The following is a 22,019-nucleotide window of genomic DNA, read 5'->3' on the forward strand; positions in this document are numbered from 1 at the left end:
ATTAATTTGTCCAATGTGACGTGAGCATGGCTGTCACTGACTATCAACAGACAAAAGGAGCGCTTCGACTGTGTGCCAACATACTAGCAAAGCATTGTGGGATTTGTAGTATTAGCGGTACAGTATATACCGAGGGCCAGCTCTAATGCACATTTGATATGATCTCACGGGCCATTAATATTTACACTGCGGGCCATTTTGGCGGGCCAGAGTTTGACACGTGCTTTATAGCATTTAACCAATAAAAGCACATTAAGAAGATAATCTTGCTCTATGCCGCAGCTTTGTTTGTTTACAACGGAACTCGCTGTTTCTTCTTTTTACGGCCGTTTCCAGTAATTTGATAGTTCTGCACATGTCCAAATGATTTATCCCAATCAAAAGGGGGGCCATGTAAACAATTCAATTTTAATCCGATTTTTGATCTGCTTAAAGACTTTTTGCACATGTAACTACAGTTACTGACTCTTTCAGAGTCAGATATTTAACTATATTGACTAAATATAGGATATTATTAGACCACTCACAGCCTTTATTACATGTTTGGGATTATATGAGTGGGTTAGGATCCCCTTTGGTCTATCCTCAGCACCAGCAGAGTTCCAGTGGAATATGGAAGAATGCCTTTTAGGGCTAAGGAATGAATCATGCCAGCCATATCTAGATAATAATTTGGTTCATAGTACCGTAATTTCCGGACTACAAGCCGCTACTTTTTTCCTGCGCTTACAGCCCTGCGGCTTATTCAGTGACGCGGCTAATTTATGGATTTAATTAGCGGCAGCCATGTACGTACTTTCGAACTCAGTGAAAAGTTTGAATTCTTTGTCTAACACCAAGCACAAGGCATTTATATTCAACACACCTCTAAGCAGCCAAACAGCATGGAGTTGACTTCAGGTCTTAGACACTTCAGTCATGGTTCAACAAAATGAAACACGCATGCCCGGCCGCATCCCAGAATCCTTTGGTGCCATTAGACCCAACGTGCACCAGATCGCCGTTACAATATGATGAAGCTTTCAAGTTAAAAGCAATCGTTAAAAGCAGCGTAAAAAAGTCCACCGTCACCAACGGGTTTGGAAAAGCCGGTTTGCTGCGTGACGGAGAGAACAGCGCATTGAGTGAATTTACACTCCATTTACGGTTTCTAAGGAAACCGTAAAAGCGGAATTTTGCTTTGAAAAACTCACAGCCTCCGTGTGAGCTGGAGACATCTTCTCCTGCTGATTGAGCTGCGGGGCCGATGGCAGTCTGAAGGCTCCCACACGTAACAACGCACCCGCCCCTCATACACAAAACGTACAGTATTAAGTCCGATTGCTCTGCACAGAAACGATTTGCTCCATCCACCGGCGCAACGGGGACGAAGTGCTCCTCCCTGAAGCCGCCCTGGCCAGAGGTGTCGGAGTAGATAGGAAGGGGAGACAAGGAGCGCGCGGGGCGGGAGCGGAGCGCAGAGGCGTCCGCGGAGTGCAGAGGCTTCTGAATTCTGACGCACGCGCCGCACTGAGGCGCGCGTATCACGCTGAGGCGCGCGCTTTTCAGTCGCCGCTGCTGTATTTTACCGGTGTGTTTTTTAACCAGCCCTGTTACTCCAATAACGCTGCCGCGACACAAGCGGAAGGAGAAGCTGTACCCGTTCACCCCTCCATGCACTGCTTATATTCATTCTTAAACACGTACAGCAGTATGGCGAGCCGGGCATTGGCCCCGCCTTTAGCCCCTAAGACTCATGGGAAATGTGGAATCGCGGATGTAAATTTCCTCATCATAACTGAGGGATGTAATATTGATTATATGGTTACTGTTTGTAATTTTATGTATGATACCTAGATTGTCAATAAGTAAAAAAAAAATGAAATAAAAACACCATAACTGAGGAACTTGTGAACAGAATATAGCTCCATGCTGTTTGACAGATGTCGGTACACTCAAATACATGAGCCAGAGGCAAAGCTGGCACCACCCACAATGTGCTAATGAATTGCACTCACTCTGGGATACTGTCCGTGATTGGTCAGGATGACAATATCGCCTAACATTTGCGCGGCTTGTACTCTGACGCGGCTTGTGTATGCATAAAACTAATTAAACACGTGAAAATGGGTGGGTGCGGCTTGTAATCGGGTGTGCTTTGTAGTCCGGAATTTACGGTAAATCATTTGAAGATCATCTGAATGAGGTAAGAGAGGTGCTGCGTCACTATCAGGCAGATGGCGTTAAGTTAAAGCCAACCAAATGTGAAGTATTTAGAGTTCGAGTGAAGTTTCTAGGAAAGATCGTAACCAAGATGGTTATTGCATGGATCCAGCTGAAATTGCACCTGTGCTAGCTCTTAAATACCGTGAACCACAGACTGTGGGCGACCTGAGAAGAATACTGGGCTTTTTGTCATATTATTGCCCTTACATTACAAACTTCTCAAGGATCGCAAAGCCACTGTATAATTTGATAACAGTTAACAGGAAAACATCCAGTGAGGTTAAACGAGTGATCTCAAGCCAGAAAAAGGAGAAATGGAACAAAGCAGATCAGTTACCATCGAGTACCAACACCAATCAATTTGGTCCAGGCAACATCAAGATGTGTGAACTAATTGATCACCTGGTTTGTCCCCCTTTGCTAGGATACCCAGATTTTGAGAAGCCATTTATATTGCACTGCGACGCCTCTCAGGAAGGTCTTGGTGGAGTATTAAAAGGCAGCAGGGAAAACTGGTTGTCATCGGTTATGGTTAAAGAACGCTAACTGCTCCAGAAAAAAAATTACAACGTGCATTCTGGGAAGTTAGTTTCTAGCAATGAAATGGGCAATTTGTGACAGGTTCAGGGAGTATCTATACTCTGCACCATCATTTGTGGTAAATACGGATAACAACATCTTAACTTATGTGTTAACCACAGCAAAGCTAAATGCTACAGCGCAAAGATGGATCGCAGAGATGGCTGATTTTAACTTTTCCATAAACTATAAAGTTAGTATAAAGTATAAAGTTAACAGAGATGCAGATGGCCTCTCAAGGATGCCATTTGACATGGAAACGTTTTGCTCACCTGCTCACAAGAAATGGACTCAGAGACACTTACGTCAATTACACAGACAGTGCAGTTTAAATTGCAAGAGTGGGAGCCATGGTTGTGCTCACCAACATTCAGAACAGCATGTATCGATGGAGGTTATGAGAAAACATTGAGATCAGTGGCAGAAATTCCACAGGAAACTACCAATTAAGCACAAGAGAAAGACCCAGTGATTGGCTAAGTGAAAGATTCTGTTATGAAAGGATAGTGGTCCAGTTTTAACAAGAGAAACTGGCAGGATGACATTCTTTGTGTTAACAAGAGAAATGAAAATGTTGTTTGTTAAAGAACAAAGCATCCTGTACAGATAGTCAGCCACTAAAGTTCAACTCGTGCTACCTTAGGTGTTCCATCAAGTGGTCTTTAAAGAATTACATGAATAAATTGGACACTTGGGGTTTTCCCATTTCACAAGCTAATTTAGCATATAGGTTTTTGGGAGTTAATTTAGAGCTTAGCTAGTATTTTAGCAACACTCTAGCTATTTTGGCTCATATGACATCTACTGAGGTTTTTTAGTCTAATTTGGAGTTGAGCTAATATTTTGTCTAGCAATCAGCTTTAGCCTTCTTGTTTAGTTATCAACTTCAGCATTTTCATCTCTCAGCTGTTATCAACTTCAGCATTTTCAGCTTTCAGCTACAACAGCATAATACCACACCAGATGCCACTCCTGTCAGCTAAGAACAAGAAACTGAGGCTATAATTCACACAGGCTTACTAAAATTGGACAAACAGAAGATTGGAAAAACATTGCATGGTCTGATACATTCATTCATTCATTTTCTATTCCGTTTTTCCCTTTCGGGGTCACGGGGCTGCCGGAGCCTATCCAGGCCACTTGTGGGCGAAGGCAGGGGACAACCTGGACAGGTCGCCAGTCTGTCCCAGGGTAGAATGTCCACAAACATGGTCTGATGATTCTCGATTTTTGCTGTGACAATTGGATGGTGGGGTCAGAATGTGGCGTAAGCAACAAGAAAGCATGGATCCATCCTGCCTGGTATCAACTGTGATGGTGCAATGGTGTGGGTGATATTCTCTTGGCACACTTTGGGCCCTTAGTACCAATTGGTTGGTTACAACACCAAAACTTACCTTACTGTTGTTGCTGATCATGTCCACCCCTTAATAACCACAGTGTACCCATCTTCTTTCTGAAGGTTATTTCTAGCAGGATAACACACCATAAAGCTGGAATCATCTCAGACTGGTTTCTTGAACATGAATTACCATGTTCAGAAACAAGAGTTCACTGAACTCAAATGGCCTCCACAGTAACCAGAACTCAATAAAGCACCTTTAGGGATGTGGTGGAATGGGAGATCAACGTCATGGATGTGCAGCCGACAAATTTGCAGCAACTACGTGCTGCTCTTATGTCAATATGGACCAAACTCTAACAAATGTTTCCAGTACCTTGTTTGACTTTATACCACCAATGATTAAGGCAGTTCTGAAGGCTTAGGAGGGTCTAACCCAGTATTAGCAACATATTCCTAATAAAATGGCAGGAGAGTGTTTATCAAGAGGGTCAGTGGGCAGTGAAAGGTTCAGACATGAAAGCACCTCCTCAGACTACTGTGAATCCTCTTTGAAACTCTATAGAAAGCTTTTATTGCTCTAATTTTTGCAGCACTTTATTCTTCTAGACACCTCCTCCTAGAAACTACCCTCCCAAAACTGCTTTATTCTGAAACATCTACAAAGACGGGAGTGTTGGGTTGGGAAAATATGTCAGAGTGCTGATAACAATAACTTTATTTTTTGTGTTCATACCAAAGCGAGAAGAGACATATGTTTAAGCTGTTTACCTTTTAGGATGGAGGTGTGTTGCGGCGTCTCTCCTATCTCCAGGTTGTCCGATTCTCTTAGCTCCACCTTGTCGTAGCCGTACCAGCCCAGCAACTCATTCATAGTATTTTCTGCAAAGTTCTGAAGCACAAGCAGAAAACAGGTGAAACTCGCAACAGAGCTTTTCACACGTTTACGACAAAATGTTCAAATCTTAAGATGTAATCCTTAAATCTCAATAAAACGTGTGTATTATATTCTATAAAGCTGTTATTTGGAGCAAGACAAAAGGTTTCTGGTTATAGAAGCAGCAGCTCTGTGTTTAGTCACCCATATTGGACCTCTCAAACAGCCTTAACTCCATCAACAAAAATAAACTAAAATGCCCTTTTCAGATAAAACACGAAAACTTCTTCAGTTTTAGTACTACAAAATACTCTAAGTGGAATCCTGTCCCGACGAAGCAGAATGAAACTATCTGAGCTAATAAGCTCACGTAACCAGGGCAATAAAAGATTTTATTGTAGAAAGTTGTACAAAAGCAGCATAAAAGATTGTAAAAAGGGTGATGGTTAAAAGGTGCAGTAAAACATAAAAGGAGGACATGATAACAACCAAGCCAATGAACTGATGCATGCTCCATCATCAAAGAGGGAACATGTTATTGGAAGAATCCCACAAAATATTTTCATACCACAATAGAGCTAAATATTGTGTGTAGATATATATATATCTGTCTATAGATATATCTATCTATAGATAGATATATCTATTTATATCTATATAGATATATAGATGTATATATATATATATATATATACATATACATACATACACAGTACAGACCAAAGGTTTGGACACACCTTCTCATTCATTCCGACACCAGCTGCAACGGTTAAGTGATGTACCACCTGAAACTCTCCTGGAAACTGTGAATGAAGTATTGAGGTCAATTCCTACCACAACAATCACAAAAAAACAATTAACTGCTATACACTTCAGCAGCATTGATCCTTGAGATGCTTGGCTATAAGAGCAACCATTGGAGAAAACAATACCCACCATGGAAGCAATGGTTAGAGCCCAAAATCAAGGCAGCTTGGAGGGATGCGAGTCAGCTAACAGAGGCTAAAAGAGGTACAATGAGAAAGCAAGTACCTAAGAGATACAGCCAGATGCTCATACCTGAAGCAGGCACACGGATCAATACATGAGTAACACACAGAAGGACATTGGTAGAGATTCCAGAGGAGCCAAACACCAACTCCTGGTTGACAGAATAGTCGCTCGAGACTGCAGGTCACGACACACCAACCTGTGCACAGCCTGGATTGATTACAAGAAAGCCTATGACTCAATCCAACACACATGGATCACTGAATGCTTGGAGCTGTACAACATCAACGGGACTTTCAGAGCCTTCATAGGAAACCCGATAAAGCTGTGGTAAACCACCCTTGAAGCCAATGGCAAGCCACTTGCACAAGTGTCCATCAAATGTGGGCTATACCAAGGTGTTGCATAGGTCTGAACCCCCTAAGCCAAATAATCAACAAGACTGGCAATGGATACCAGCTCAGAAATGGGGCCAACATCAGTCACCTCCTCTACATGGATGACATCAAGCTATATGCTTAGAGCGAGCGTGACATTGGCTCCCTGACCCACACCACCAGGATCTACAGTACTGACATTAGGGTGTCATTCGGGCTTGAGAAATGTAGCCGGATGGTGACAAAGAGAGGCAAGGTAGTCCACATCGGAGGGATCTCACTCACAGAAGGAACAATTACAGACATTGAGGACAGTTACAAGTACCTTGGAATTCCGCAGGCAAATGGCAACCTGGAGCAGGCAACACGGAAAGACTAAACAAGTAAGGCAAGTCCTGAGAAGCCAGCTCAATGGCGAGAAGACCTGGGGAATAAACAGCTACGCACTGCCAGTTATCAGATACCCTGCAGGAATGATGAGATGCCCAAAGGAAGAGATACAGACCACGGATGTTAAGACACAAAAGCTCCTCACCATGCATGGAGGGTTCCATCCCAAATCCAGCACCCTGAGACTGTATGCTAGCCGCAAGGAAGGAGGACTGAGTGAGCGTGGAAGTCACTATCCAGGACTATCCAGGATGAAACATCCAACATGCATGAATACATCAAGCTCAAGAGATAAAGAACAGAGGAAAGCCGTTGTGGCAGTGCCAAGCGATGGGAACATCATGAAGAAGGAACATGAGAAACTGGAGAAATACCAGGGACTCAGAGAAGACCTGGAAAAAGCCTGAAAAGTGAAGGTGACAGTGGTGCCTGTGGTAATTGGAGCACTGCTGGCAGTAACCCTCAAGCTGGAGGAGTGGCTACAACAGATACCTGGAAAGACCTCAGACCTCTCAGTCCAGAAAAGTGCAGTGCTATGAACAGCTAAGATATTGCAGGACCCTCAAGCTCCCAGGCCTCTGTTAGAGTTTTTTTTTTTTTTTAATGTATATATATATAGTATTTTTAAGACTAAAATACTGTTCTATAAACATAGTATTATGAACTATTAGTACATAACATTGTTTATGTATTGATAATTCAAAAACTACACAAGAAGTATTAACAGATGAGGCGTTTTATTACAAAAACAGAAAGCAGGGACTGTCATATTTTATGCACTGCTGTAAACCGTGCAATGGGGGCAGCATGGCATACAGTGGTATGAGAAAGTTTGGGCACCCCTGATCATTTTCAAGATTTTTTTTCATAAATCATTGGATGTTCGGATCATTAATTTCAGTTCAATAGATTATATAGCAGATGAACACAGGGATATTTGAGACGTAAAAAGAAGTTTATTGTATTTAAAGAAACTGTGCAATAATTACTTACCTGTAAATAAAAATAGGCTGGTGCGTAAATTTGGGCACCCCTGTTGTTTTATTGATTTGACTACCTTTAGCAATAATTACTGGAACACAAAATTTGTTTTATAAGCTCATTGACCCTTGACCTACATACACATGTAAAGCCAATCATGAGAAGAGGTAATTAAAAAGGCAGAGAGCAAGTTTTTCTCCTCTTTGCATCTTCTCTGAAGAATGTCAACATGGGGACCTCAAAATAGCTGTCAGATGACCTGAAAACAAAGATTGTTCAACATCATAGTTTAGGTAAAGGATACAAAAAGCTTGCTAAGAGATTTCAGCTGTCAATTTCCACTGTGAGGAATATAGTGAGAAAATGGAAGACAACAGGCACAGTTCAAGCAAAAGCCCAGAGTGGCCGGCCCAGAAAAACCTCAGATAGGCAGAGGCGAAGGATGGTGAGAGCAATCAAACTCAACCCACAGAACAGCTCTAAAGACCTACAACGTGATCTGGCTGCAGATAGTGTCACTGTGCATCGATCAACCATTCAGCGCACTTTGCACAAGGAGATGCTGTATGGAAGAGTAATGCGGAAGAAGCCTTTTCTGCGCACATGCATGAGTCGCTTGAGGTATGCTTAAGCACATTTGTATAAGCCAGCTTCATTTTGGAATAAGGTGCTGTGGACTGATGAAACTAAAATGGAATCATTTGGACATAACAAGGGGCGGTATGCTTGGTGAACAAAGAACACAGCATTTGTGTGGTTTTGGTTTCACAAGTAAACCAGTGAATTCAGGAAATAATTGGATGGTTGTCATCAATAGGTGTCCAGTCAGACATTCAGCTTGACAGCAAGACTATTCTGGGCACAAATACAGTCACATTCTGTCAGCATCTATGAGTTGCATCACCTGAGATACTGAAAGCATGTTATATTTTTGACCCTTAAAATTAAGGGTCAGCCTTGATATGTATTTTTCCCTTAGAAAAATCACTTCTTTTTTAGGGAAAAATTTAATAATCAAGGTTTTGATGTGTGGAAGTAAAACATTATAAAGAAATGTGTCATGATTCGGAGGCGAGACAGACCCAGATGCTGAAACCCGGAAGGAGGACACAGGTAAGGAGTTAGGTGAGTAATTAGGTTTATTTTGATCCAAAGTGGCGAGCTTGGAATCCGTGGCGTGGCGGAAGGCTATGACGAAGCGTGTGGAAGCGTCTGACTAAGGTGACTCTCGTTGCATGAAGTCCTGAGGCAGCAAAAACAAGGTATAACTAGAGAACAAGACAAGGGAGCCAGACATGAGTCTAAGGTGAGACTGAGCACCATCAGGGGCGATGAATGCTGGAGCTGGGTAGAGCAGAGTCTAGATGAAGTGAGTAGCCACAGCTGGAGCAGAGCAGAGAGGGGAGGGGGAGGAGAACTGACAGAGGCACCATGACAGTACCCCCCCAACGACCACCACCTGGTGGTCCTGGACCACGTCCCAACCGGACGTCGATCCGGTTGGGACGAAAGCTCCTCACCGTGCATGGAGGGTCTTAATCAGACGATAGATCAGAAATCCTCCACAGGCTATGACGTCACCAAAAAAGGGTTCAGGCTGGAGACGGAAGTTTTCCGGTGAGGCTACGGGAGTGGAAGTGGACGGATGTTGCCGGAAGACGGGAGCGGAGCTGCAACTGTGGAGTTATAAAATTGTCCAGTTAATTCCAAGGGTGTTTGTCTCATACCATCCAGACGTCGGAATAGGTCTTGTTGAGCAGAAGCAATTTGGGTTAACGCATCAGCTTGACGTCCCAACATGATGCCTTGCTGGTTGACTACTAGGCGGAGGCCCTCCGGGTCAGCTGGGTCGGAAGTAGGGCCAGTTCGTTCTGTCATGATTCGGAGGCCAGACAGACCCAGATGCTGAAACCCAGAAGGAGGACACAGGTAACGAGTAAGGTGAGTAATTAGGTTTATTTTGATCCGACGTGGTTGGGAGTCTTGGCGTGGCTGAAGGTCCTGACGAAGTTAGTGATCGTGGCAAGACTTGAGGTTCTGATGTAGTTGGGATTCATGGCGTGGCTGGAGATCTTGGCGAGCTCAGGATCCGTGGTGTGGCGGAAGGCTATGACGAAGCGTGTGGAAGCGTCTGACTAAGGTGACTCTCGTTGCATGAAGTCCTGAGGCAGAAAAAACAAGGTTTAACTAGAGAACAAGACAAGGGAGCCAGACATGAGTCTAAGGTGAGACTGAGCACCATCAGGGGCAATGAACTGGCGATGAATGCTGGAGCTGAGTCTCCTTAAGTAGAGTAGAGTCTTGATGAGGTTAGTAGTCACAGGTGGTGGAGTCAGGAGACGAGCAGAGGGGGAGGGGGAGGAGAACTGACAGAGGTACCATGACAAAATGTTTGTTCTATAATCATTGAAGCGTGATCTTGGATAACCTGGGAAAAACTAAATTTATGACTTTTGACTGTAAGCAGATTTTCAGCTTTGGAATGAGAGTAAACACTTAATTTAAGTAAAATTACTAAAGAAAGAGATCCCCCAGAGGTCCAGCCAGTGACTCCTCTTCAGCCCCATTCTTTTCTGGGTATGAGTTACTATGGTTACAGAGATGCTGTGCATCAACTAGATTCCATCTTTTATTGGAAAAAGGGGGTATAAACATATGTAAAACAATTAAAAAATATACATGTACATTTACATATACATATATGGATTTATCCCCCGTGGTATCCTGTGGAGGGTGCTCTGGGAGTATGGGGTCCATCGAGCCGGGACCTCGTGCATTGAGTCAGTTTGCGGCTGAGTGTGAAGTGGCTGGGATGAGGGTCAGCATAGCTTAATCTGAGGCCATGGTTCTCGACCGGAGAAAGGTAGTTTGCCATCTCTCTGTGGGTGGAGTGTCCCTGTCCCAACTTGAGGAGTTTAAATATCTTGGGGTCTTGTTTACAAGTGAGGGAAGACCAGAGCGTGAGATTGAAAGGCGGATTGGAGCAGTGTCCGTAGTTATGTGGTCGTGGTCTCGGTCCATTGTGGTAAATTGAGAACTTTGCTTTTTGGCCTAGCTTTCTCTTCCCTGTCGATCTTTGTTCCAATACTCATCTATGGTCATGAGCTCTGGGTCATGAGAGAAAGAACGAGGTCCCGAAGACAAGCGGTTGAAATGAGCTTCTGCCATAGGGTGGCTGGGCGCTCCCTTAGAGATGGGTGAGAAGCTCGGTCACCCGCGGAGGGCTCGGAGTAGAGCCGCTTTTCCTCCACATCGAAAGGAGCTAGTTCATAGCTAGATGCTCATACCTGAAGCAGGCACACGGATCAATACATGAGTAACACACAGAAGGACATTGGTAGAGATTCCAGAGGAGCCAAACACCAACTCCTGGTTGACAGAATAGTCGCTCGAGACTGCAGGTCACGACACACCAACCTGTGCACAGCCTGGATTGATTACAAGAAAGCCTATGACTCAATCCAACACACATGGATCACTGAATGCTTGGAGCTGTACAACATCAACGGGACTTTCAGAGCCTTCATAGGAAACCCGATAAAGCTGTGGTAAACCACCCTTGAAGCCAATGGCAAGCCACTTGCACAAGTGTCCATCAAATGTGGGCTATACCAAGGTGTTGCATAGGTCTGAACCCCCTAAGCCAAATAATCAACAAGACTGGCAATGGATACCAGCTCAGAAATGGGGCCAACATCAGTCACCTCCTCTACATGGATGACATCAAGCTATATGCTTAGAGCGAGCGTGACATTGGCTCCCTGACCCACACCACCAGGATCTACAGTACTGACATTAGGGTGTCATTCGGGCTTGAGAAATGTAGCCGGATGGTGACAAAGAGAGGCAAGGTAGTCCACATCGGAGGGATCTCACTCACAGAAGGAACAATTACAGACATTGAGGACAGTTACAAGTACCTTGGAATTCCGCAGGCAAATGGCAACCTGGAGCAGGCAACACGGAAAGACTAAACAAGTAAGGCAAGTCCTGAGAAGCCAGCTCAATGGCGAGAAGACCTGGGGAATAAACAGCTACGCACTGCCAGTTATCAGATACCCTGCAGGAATGATGAGATGCCCAAAGGAAGAGATACAGACCACGGATGTTAAGACACAAAAGCTCCTCACCATGCATGGAGGGTTCCATCCCAAATCCAGCACCCTGAGACTGTATGCTAGCCGCAAGGAAGGAGGACTGAGTGAGCGTGGAAGTCACTATCCAGGACTATCCAGGATGAAACATCCAACATGCATGAATACATCAAGCTCAAGAGATAAAGAACAGAGGAAAGCCGTTGTGGCAGTGCCAAGCGATGGGAACATCATGAAGAAGGAACATGAGAAACTGGAGAAATACCAGGGACTCAGAGAAGACCTGGAAAAAGCCTGAAAAGTGAAGGTGACAGTGGTGCCTGTGGTAATTGGAGCACTGCTGGCAGTAACCCTCAAGCTGGAGGAGTGGCTACAACAGATACCTGGAAAGACCTCAGACCTCTCAGTCCAGAAAAGTGCAGTGCTATGAACAGCTAAGATATTGCAGGACCCTCAAGCTCCCAGGCCTCTGTTAGAGTTTTTTTTTTTTTTAATGTATATATATATAGTATTTTTAAGACTAAAATACTGTTCTATAAACATAGTATTATGAACTATTAGTACATAACATTGTTTATGTATTGATAATTCAAAAACTACACAAGAAGTATTAACAGATGAGGCGTTTTATTACAAAAACAGAAAGCAGGGACTGTCATATTTTATGCACTGCTGTAAACCGTGCAATGGGGGCAGCATGGCATACAGTGGTATGAGAAAGTTTGGGCACCCCTGATCATTTTCAAGATTTTTTTTCATAAATCATTGGATGTTCGGATCATTAATTTCAGTTCAATAGATTATATAGCAGATGAACACAGGGATATTTGAGACGTAAAAAGAAGTTTATTGTATTTAAAGAAACTGTGCAATAATTACTTACCTGTAAATAAAAATAGGCTGGTGCGTAAATTTGGGCACCCCTGTTGTTTTATTGATTTGACTACCTTTAGCAATAATTACTGGAACACAAAATTTGTTTTATAAGCTCATTGACCCTTGACCTACATACACATGTAAAGCCAATCATGAGAAGAGGTAATTAAAAAGGCAGAGAGCAAGTTTTTCTCCTCTTTGCATCTTCTCTGAAGAATGTCAACATGGGGACCTCAAAATAGCTGTCAGATGACCTGAAAACAAAGATTGTTCAACATCATAGTTTAGGTAAAGGATACAAAAAGCTTGCTAAGAGATTTCAGCTGTCAATTTCCACTGTGAGGAATATAGTGAGAAAATGGAAGACAACAGGCACAGTTCAAGCAAAAGCCCAGAGTGGCCGGCCCAGAAAAACCTCAGATAGGCAGAGGCGAAGGATGGTGAGAGCAATCAAACTCAACCCACAGAACAGCTCTAAAGACCTACAACGTGATCTGGCTGCAGATAGTGTCACTGTGCATCGATCAACCATTCAGCGCACTTTGCACAAGGAGATGCTGTATGGAAGAGTAATGCGGAAGAAGCCTTTTCTGCGCACATGCATGAGTCGCTTGAGGTATGCTTAAGCACATTTGTATAAGCCAGCTTCATTTTGGAATAAGGTGCTGTGGACTGATGAAACTAAAATGGAATCATTTGGACATAACAAGGGGCGGTATGCTTGGTGAACAAAGAACACAGCATTTGTGTGGTTTTGGTTTCACAAGTAAACCAGTGAATTCAGGAAATAATTGGATGGTTGTCATCAATAGGTGTCCAGTCAGACATTCAGCTTGACAGCAAGACTATTCTGGGCACAAATACAGTCACATTCTGTCAGCATCTATGAGTTGCATCACCTGAGATACTGAAAGCATGTTATATTTTTGACCCTTAAAATTAAGGGTCAGCCTTGATATGTATTTTTCCCTTAGAAAAATCACTTCTTTTTTAGGGAAAAATTTAATAATCAAGGTTTTGATGTGTGGAAGTAAAACATTATAAAGAAATGTGTCATGATTCGGAGGCGAGACAGACCCAGATGCTGAAACCCGGAAGGAGGACACAGGTAAGGAGTTAGGTGAGTAATTAGGTTTATTTTGATCCAAAGTGGCGAGCTTGGAATCCGTGGCGTGGCGGAAGGCTATGACGAAGCGTGTGGAAGCGTCTGACTAAGGTGACTCTCGTTGCATGAAGTCCTGAGGCAGCAAAAACAAGGTATAACTAGAGAACAAGACAAGGGAGCCAGACATGAGTCTAAGGTGAGACTGAGCACCATCAGGGGCGATGAATGCTGGAGCTGGGTAGAGCAGAGTCTAGATGAAGTGAGTAGCCACAGCTGGAGCAGAGCAGAGAGGGGAGGGGGAGGAGAACTGACAGAGGCACCATGACAGTACCCCCCCAACGACCACCACCTGGTGGTCCTGGACCACGTCCCAACCGGACGTCGATCCGGTTGGGACGAAAGCTCCTCACCGTGCATGGAGGGTCTTAATCAGACGATAGATCAGAAATCCTCCACAGGCTATGACGTCACCAAAAAAGGGTTCAGGCTGGAGACGGAAGTTTTCCGGTGAGGCTACGGGAGTGGAAGTGGACGGATGTTGCCGGAAGACGGGAGCGGAGCTGCAACTGTGGAGTTATAAAATTGTCCAGTTAATTCCAAGGGTGTTTGTCTCATACCATCCAGACGTCGGAATAGGTCTTGTTGAGCAGAAGCAATTTGGGTTAACGCATCAGCTTGACGTCCCAACATGATGCCTTGCTGGTTGACTACTAGGCGGAGGCCCTCCGGGTCAGCTGGGTCGGAAGTAGGGCCAGTTCGTTCTGTCATGATTCGGAGGCCAGACAGACCCAGATGCTGAAACCCAGAAGGAGGACACAGGTAACGAGTAAGGTGAGTAATTAGGTTTATTTTGATCCGACGTGGTTGGGAGTCTTGGCGTGGCTGAAGGTCCTGACGAAGTTAGTGATCGTGGCAAGACTTGAGGTTCTGATGTAGTTGGGATTCATGGCGTGGCTGGAGATCTTGGCGAGCTCAGGATCCGTGGTGTGGCGGAAGGCTATGACGAAGCGTGTGGAAGCGTCTGACTAAGGTGACTCTCGTTGCATGAAGTCCTGAGGCAGAAAAAACAAGGTTTAACTAGAGAACAAGACAAGGGAGCCAGACATGAGTCTAAGGTGAGACTGAGCACCATCAGGGGCAATGAACTGGCGATGAATGCTGGAGCTGAGTCTCCTTAAGTAGAGTAGAGTCTTGATGAGGTTAGTAGTCACAGGTGGTGGAGTCAGGAGACGAGCAGAGGGGGAGGGGGAGGAGAACTGACAGAGGTACCATGACAAAATGTTTGTTCTATAATCATTGAAGCGTGATCTTGGATAACCTGGGAAAAACTAAATTTATGACTTTTGACTGTAAGCAGATTTTCAGCTTTGGAATGAGAGTAAACACTTAATTTAAGTAAAATTACTAAAGAAAGAGATCCCCCAGAGGTCCAGCCAGTGACTCCTCTTCAGCCCCATTCTTTTCTGGGTATGAGTTACTATGGTTACAGAGATGCTGTGCATCAACTAGATTCCATCTTTTATTGGAAAAAGGGGGTATAAACATATGTAAAACAATTAAAAAATATACATGTACATTTACATATACATATATGGATTTATCCCCCGTGGTATCCTGTGGAGGGTGCTCTGGGAGTATGGGGTCCATCGAGCCGGGACCTCGTGCATTGAGTCAGTTTGCGGCTGAGTGTGAAGTGGCTGGGATGAGGGTCAGCATAGCTTAATCTGAGGCCATGGTTCTCGACCGGAGAAAGGTAGTTTGCCATCTCTCTGTGGGTGGAGTGTCCCTGTCCCAACTTGAGGAGTTTAAATATCTTGGGGTCTTGTTTACAAGTGAGGGAAGACCAGAGCGTGAGATTGAAAGGCGGATTGGAGCAGTGTCCGTAGTTATGTGGTCGTGGTCTCGGTCCATTGTGGTAAATTGAGAACTTTGCTTTTTGGCCTAGCTTTCTCTTCCCTGTCGATCTTTGTTCCAATACTCATCTATGGTCATGAGCTCTGGGTCATGAGAGAAAGAACGAGGTCCCGAAGACAAGCGGTTGAAATGAGCTTCTGCCATAGGGTGGCTGGGCGCTCCCTTAGAGATGGGTGAGAAGCTCGGTCACCCGCGGAGGGCTCGGAGTAGAGCCGCTTTTCCTCCACATCGAAAGGAGCTAGTTCAGGTGGCAGGGGCATCTAGTCCAGATGCCCCCTGTTCCAGGCATGTCTCACTGGGCAGAGGCCCTGGGGAAGACCCAGGACACGCTGGAGAGACTACATCTCTTGGCTGGCCTGGAAACGCCTTGGGGTCCCCCAAGAGGAGCTGGAGGAAGCTGCTGGGACAAGGGAAGTCTGGGCATCTTTGCTTAGACTGCTGCCCCTCCGACTCGGTACCGGATAAGCGGAGAAAGATGGATGGATGTGTAATTTCCTTTAGTAATACTTTTATTTAAATGAAAAACTTTTTTAAAAGAAAACAATTCATTTTAAATACATTTCAATTAAAATGTAATTTCCACTTAAATCAAATAAATGTTAATAAACTGTCTAAACTTTAATTTCATAGTAAAAAAAATAATAAACTTTAAATTTTGATAAGTTATATGCTTTTACCTCAACAACCAGGTGATCCTGGAATATGTGTGAATAAATATAAATTTAAAAATAAACTCAATGCAGGTGACACAATAAAATATTTTCTCCATAAGAGCCTCTCACATCACTAATAAACATTTTTATCTAAACAAAACTGTTGCCCAGCTGATCCATGGGCCCATTATCAGCATCCATTTTTAGCCTTTCTGCTCACCGAGCTGCTGCTGCAGTACGTGGCTCCAATTGCACTCTTCTTTAAAGCTTTGCTGAACGTGGCGGGACTATAATTATTGGGTCTGTTTGGAAAAATATTAGTCGTAGGCTAGTAAATTATTTAATGAATGATTCTTTTATAGATGTATCTTTCTGATGGTGCAAAAGTCCTAAAAACTTATCAAGATTTTTGTTTTGTTTTTAGTTAAATATTTAGTTATCAATTTATCTACAGTGACGAATACCCAAAAGTAGAATCTTGATGGGTTTTTCAGGATTACTTTGGACACCCTGAATTTTGATAAAGCAAAGCTGGGTTTCAGAGAAATGACAGGCAACCAAATCTCAATTCTCAAGCCCAGATAAAACCAAACAAGAAATAGACACAATACTGCAGATGCACTAAGTATGTCAGAACAGTTTGGCTAGTTTTGACAAAATTTTGATTGTAAATAATGTGTACTGGTCATGAGCAAAATCAATGACCAATTATTCATATATCTTCTCAACCCGTTTTGTCCTTTTCGGGGTCATGGGGCTGCTGGAGCCTACCCCGGCCACTTGGGTGAAGGCGGGGGACATCCTGGACGGGTTGCCAGTCTGTCGCAGGGCCACAAATCACACAACAATGCACACTTACATTCACACCTAGTGACAATTTAGAGTAACCAATGAACATATGTTGCATGTTTTTGTGGGAGGAAGCCAGGATCCCCGGAGAAAGCCCACGCATGCACGGGAAGAAACATGCAGACTCCACACAATGGGGGACAAGGCCCCCCATTGGTGTTCTGTTTCGGGTCTCCCAGCCAGGACTTGAACCAGGGGCCTTCTTGATGCGAGGCGGGAGCGCTTACCACTGCGCACCGTGCAGCTCATTACCAGCTATTAGTTAGTGGTTCAATGCTATAAAGCACTAAACCCATTCGTTTTCTGTTTCTCTTTATCTATATATTTCTTTATTATAGTGTCTTCTGCCATTTTTTGCCACTTAACCCCTTCTACAAGTTTCAGCTATTTTAACCATTTCACTATTAAAATGTTCAGCTCTTTCAGTTTTTGAAAAGTTTTTTTCTTTCTTCTTTCTTTCTTTCTTGCCAATTATTACCCTTTAAGTTTCATTTTCATTCAGCTATATAACTTTTGATGAGCTGTGTGATGTTGTTGGACCTCTTGTGGCGCAGTACCTGCTCCTGCGCAGCGTTTAAGGCAGCCAGTTCCTACCACGAAGCGCATTGCCATCGCTATCTGACTCATTTAATAATTAAAAAAGTGCTTCGATTTTTGCAAAATATGTCAATTTCGATACGCTTTAAAATTTTCTTGGGTCCATTAGGCAAATTTAGTATTGCAAATCCAGTTAGTGTAATTTCATTGTCAATGGAACGCCGCTACTCAGGAGTGAGTTTGTTGAAAGTCCACACCCCTGCCACTTGAAAGCGAGCTGCACAAAATTTGTCAAACATTTCAAACAATTAAGATGAGACTACCTACTTTTTATGAGGCATGTGATTGGCCAGTTTATAATATATATGCTCTACATTCTTTGTGGTTAATTTTACATGTAACAATAATTTCTCTGTCTTTCCACAAGGACATGTTTTGCAGGGTATTCCCACTGTCCTGTATTTGCTAAAAAAGAATAAATTCTGCAGCAAATTTCAAATTTGTGTTTGTTTTTATGTAAACTGCCCACCAACAGGGAATAGAGAGTGCTAACCACTCATAGACATTTGTATACTGGCTGGATTCAGAACACTGAAAGTAGGAAGGAGTGAGGTAACACAGACAGTGTGTAGAGTTTGCTCCTCCCAACTCAACAATGGACCAAGAAAAGAAGATTGAGAAGCACACGGTGCAGTGGAGGTTTTTTTGAGTCTGCCCAAGCGTCCACCCACTTGCTGATTAAAATAATGTGTCGCTAATATTGCCCACACAACTGTCAGAAAATATAGCAAAATTTTATATATATATATATATATACACATTCATACATATATACATTCAGAAATGGACATCATTTGTCCCCATCTCCTTCAAAACCTTCTTTCACTCATTTGTATTGTTGGTAGCCTATGTGAAATCCTTGTTAAATGAAAAATAAATAAGCTGGAAGCTCTGGCAGAGACACAGCAGGAATATCAACAAATAAAGTTGCACGAGTAAACGACTGTGGATTGATGAGACTTGTCTCTGGATGCTGACTAGTGACCTGTTGGCTCCAGATTTAAACACACTTTCCTTTTCACAGCACTCATCTATGAAGCAAGTACATTTTTTGCACCTCACTATTAAATAATTTGATTTTATGGTCGACAGTATCTGCTCACAGAGAAAAAAAAGTATATATTTTCAGACACTTTTGTGAAACATTATTGCAGACCAAGTTTGACACCAAAAAGTTGTCAAACAAAACAAAAACTTAAAAACCCACTCCGATAAAAATAGTGTTTTAACATGTTCTAGTAACATTTTTCTTATGATTGTCATGGTACCCCCGGGAGTCCTCTCCTGCCCCTCCGTTCTCTGCTTCCTCCTAGATTGGACCCAGCTGTCGGCATTCACCTCATCACCTGCACCTGTATTTAAGACGGCTCCAGACCAGTATTCATCGGCGGTTCGTTTGCCCTCATTGGTGCTTACTTGGTCGGATCTAAGCTCTCGTTTAGATTATTCATGCTCTTGTTTATTCCTTGCTTTCGCTTAATCCAAGTACTGGATCTGCCTACAGAGTTCTCTCATTACTCCACGCCGACCTGGGTCCAGCCACAAGACCATCAGCCTCAAGCTCTTATTCCAGCTCCACGGAATCCCCGCGCTCCAACTCCATCCTGTCATCAAGCCCGTTCCTCGCAAACCAAGCACCACTTACCTCCAAGAAGCCGCACCAGTTTGGATCCGCAATCTTCCTCTGCATCTGGCCTCACCTGCCCCGGTGACTTCTTCCCCACCTGTCTCCAAGCCATCAAAGCCTTTTCAAAATTAAATCCATTCTCGCCACTTCCAGTGTCTGTCATTTTGAGTTTCAGCGTTTGGGTCTGCTCACGTTACCACCGAGCATGACAATGATAGAGGACATTTATTATTGAATCGTCTTAAATTTGCATTTTGAGTATTTCTTTATTCAAATGCTGTTTGAGAAAGATTTTATTTATGATATAGAAAATTACTTGAAAGAAAATTTGCTGGGTGGGCCACAAGATCCCTGCTCTGAGCTCTGTGCAACATAGGAAGAGAAAGTTGGGCAAGAGTGGGACTTAAAGTGAAAAGTTTAAAATGGCAACATGAATTCCACAAGGTTTGGATTAGTTATCATTGGAATATTCATTTACAGTTAAAAAGGTCAGTGAACGCTGAGAAGGAGCTAGAACTCAAGTTGATCCACTCACTTGAATTGCCACTGATCATCTTTTGATCTATTGTAGTGGTCTTTTAATTATGATTATGTTGTTTTTAGCCCAAATAAAAAAAACCTGTGTAGTTTTCTAGGACAGTTTCTGCAGAGTGGCAGGAGTTCAATAGAATTTCCCCCCTTAAGTTGTGGTTGATACCATTGACTGAAAGCGCCCCCCCCTTCCTTTCCCCATTGCAAAGTGGAGCAGAGAGCTTGTGTATTTTCTATGTCACAAAAACCTCTTCTTCAAGCGAAATTTTATATCACAACAATGTGAATAAAGAAATACTCGGAAATTACATTTTGAGCTTAATTTTCTTTATATATGCCTTCCATCATCAGAAAAATGACACAAGAGCATGTTTAAAACTCGATTTACATTGGAGCAGGTCTTTAATAAACAAAACAAACAGGACAACAGCACAAAGTTACTTTTGAATAATTAGTTAAGAGAAAAGTGACATTAAGTCCTTTTCAGAAGTATTTGCATATTCCAGACAGCAGAATAGCAAGCAGCATGTTGATCTGGTTTTGGGAGCATATTTCTAAGCATTATATATAAAAGTTCCTATTATGGTGTAATAATTAAACCATAAATTATACCACTAATTAAACCATAATTAGTGGTTTCTCAGTTTGCTCCGTCCATCTAGGGCAGAAAACATTGTTAGAGCTTCATAGGCCGCATTTCCACTGCATTCAAATTTTTTCCTCTCATGTGGCACAGATCAGATATGACCGGTGAACGTTTAAGCAGGAAAAAAACGCATATATTCCGTTTTTCTCAAATCGGATTCAGGCCTCATTTATATGTGGAAATAAATCGGATATGAATCAGATACGTGCATTTGCGTGTGCCATGTAAGCAGACAAATCGGATATTCCCCAGTAAATGCGAGTCGTACGTCAGTGACGTCAACTCAGGACACCACCAACTGAGATCCATCAGCGTGTTACCTTTCAACTGTTGCTCTGTTTCTTCACGTGCAAACATTGACTGTATTCTGTAAGAGAACTAAACTGAGTGACTTAAGCACTCCCAACATGAAGTACTAGCCGGCTCCAAGAAGCCAAAATCCCATAGACTACAACTGAGAAATAAGTAACTGTTACTCAGTAATTCTATTTTAATTTTTTTTCATGATATATTTTCCTTATTGTAAGTTATTCAAGTTATAAACTGACCAATGAGATGCCTCAATAAAAGCATGTGGTGCCCACTGGCCCCCACCGCGAACGTTCAAAACGTGTCGCAGATTCTCCCAAGCCTGTTTTCAGTGGAAGGAGTGGGGATTTCCAACAAGCTCATTCCTGACTGGCGGCAGTCAGTGCCATAGGAATGTTGATTCAGACTGACTCGGACCAATAACTGTTTACTAACCTCATCTGGCTCCAAATGGAGGTGTCCGTATTGCAGAAAAATGACGACTGAATTGACTTAATTTCCTTGGAACTGGTAGCAAGTCATTTTCTATGGGTGACGTTACACTCACTCAGTCCAGTTCCTCTTATACAGTCAGTGGGTCAAGGTGATGTTTAAAATGTCCCTCACAGGTTTTATTATTGTCTATGGTGGCCCTGAAGTGCAAATTACTCCAACAAATCATTCAGTGCAAAAACATGTTGATTGGATGATGATGTTTGTCCATCGTTTCAACTGAAAGTTGTTTGGCATGAAGCGATAGTGGATATGTATGGATCCTGTAAAGGGACATAGTGGTAAATTGACTTCTAAAATGTAATGTTGTTATTTTATTTATTTATTTGCTTTTTAATTGTCATTGCGTCATTTTGGTAAGTGTACTTTGTGTACTTTGTACTTCAGGGCTACCATACAAATTCTGACCCACTTGGTCATCTTTAACAGGCAGCAACAAGCCATTATAAGGTTGCTTCCAAAATGTGAACTCAGTTTGGAAAAATGAAACTGACGTTTGGCTCTGTATTTTGGAGTATAAAACAGTAGAGTTATACATTTTATTAATTTATTTAAAAAATTTCTTGCAAGTTTTTATGTTTCTTT

At 42.9% G+C, this 22,019-nt stretch overlaps 1 protein-coding gene across 3 annotated transcripts in view; it reads right to left on the reverse strand.

The window, feature by feature from the left end:
- sobp (sine oculis binding protein homolog) overlaps positions 1-22,019 on the reverse strand; it is a 120,984-nt gene that overhangs the window by 88,160 nt on the left and 10,805 nt on the right. For all 3 annotated transcript variants that reach the window (XM_020713659.2, XM_011490823.3, XM_020713660.2), the window contains exon 2: positions 4,898-5,018. In XM_020713659.2, the coding sequence (XP_020569318.1) occupies positions 4,898-5,018 (121 nt within the window). The remainder of the gene's footprint in view (positions 1-4,897; positions 5,019-22,019) is intronic.

Source organism: Oryzias latipes, chromosome 22 (assembly GCF_002234675.1).
Source record: "Oryzias latipes chromosome 22, ASM223467v1".
NCBI classification, from domain to species: Eukaryota; Metazoa; Chordata; class Actinopteri; order Beloniformes; family Adrianichthyidae; genus Oryzias; species Oryzias latipes.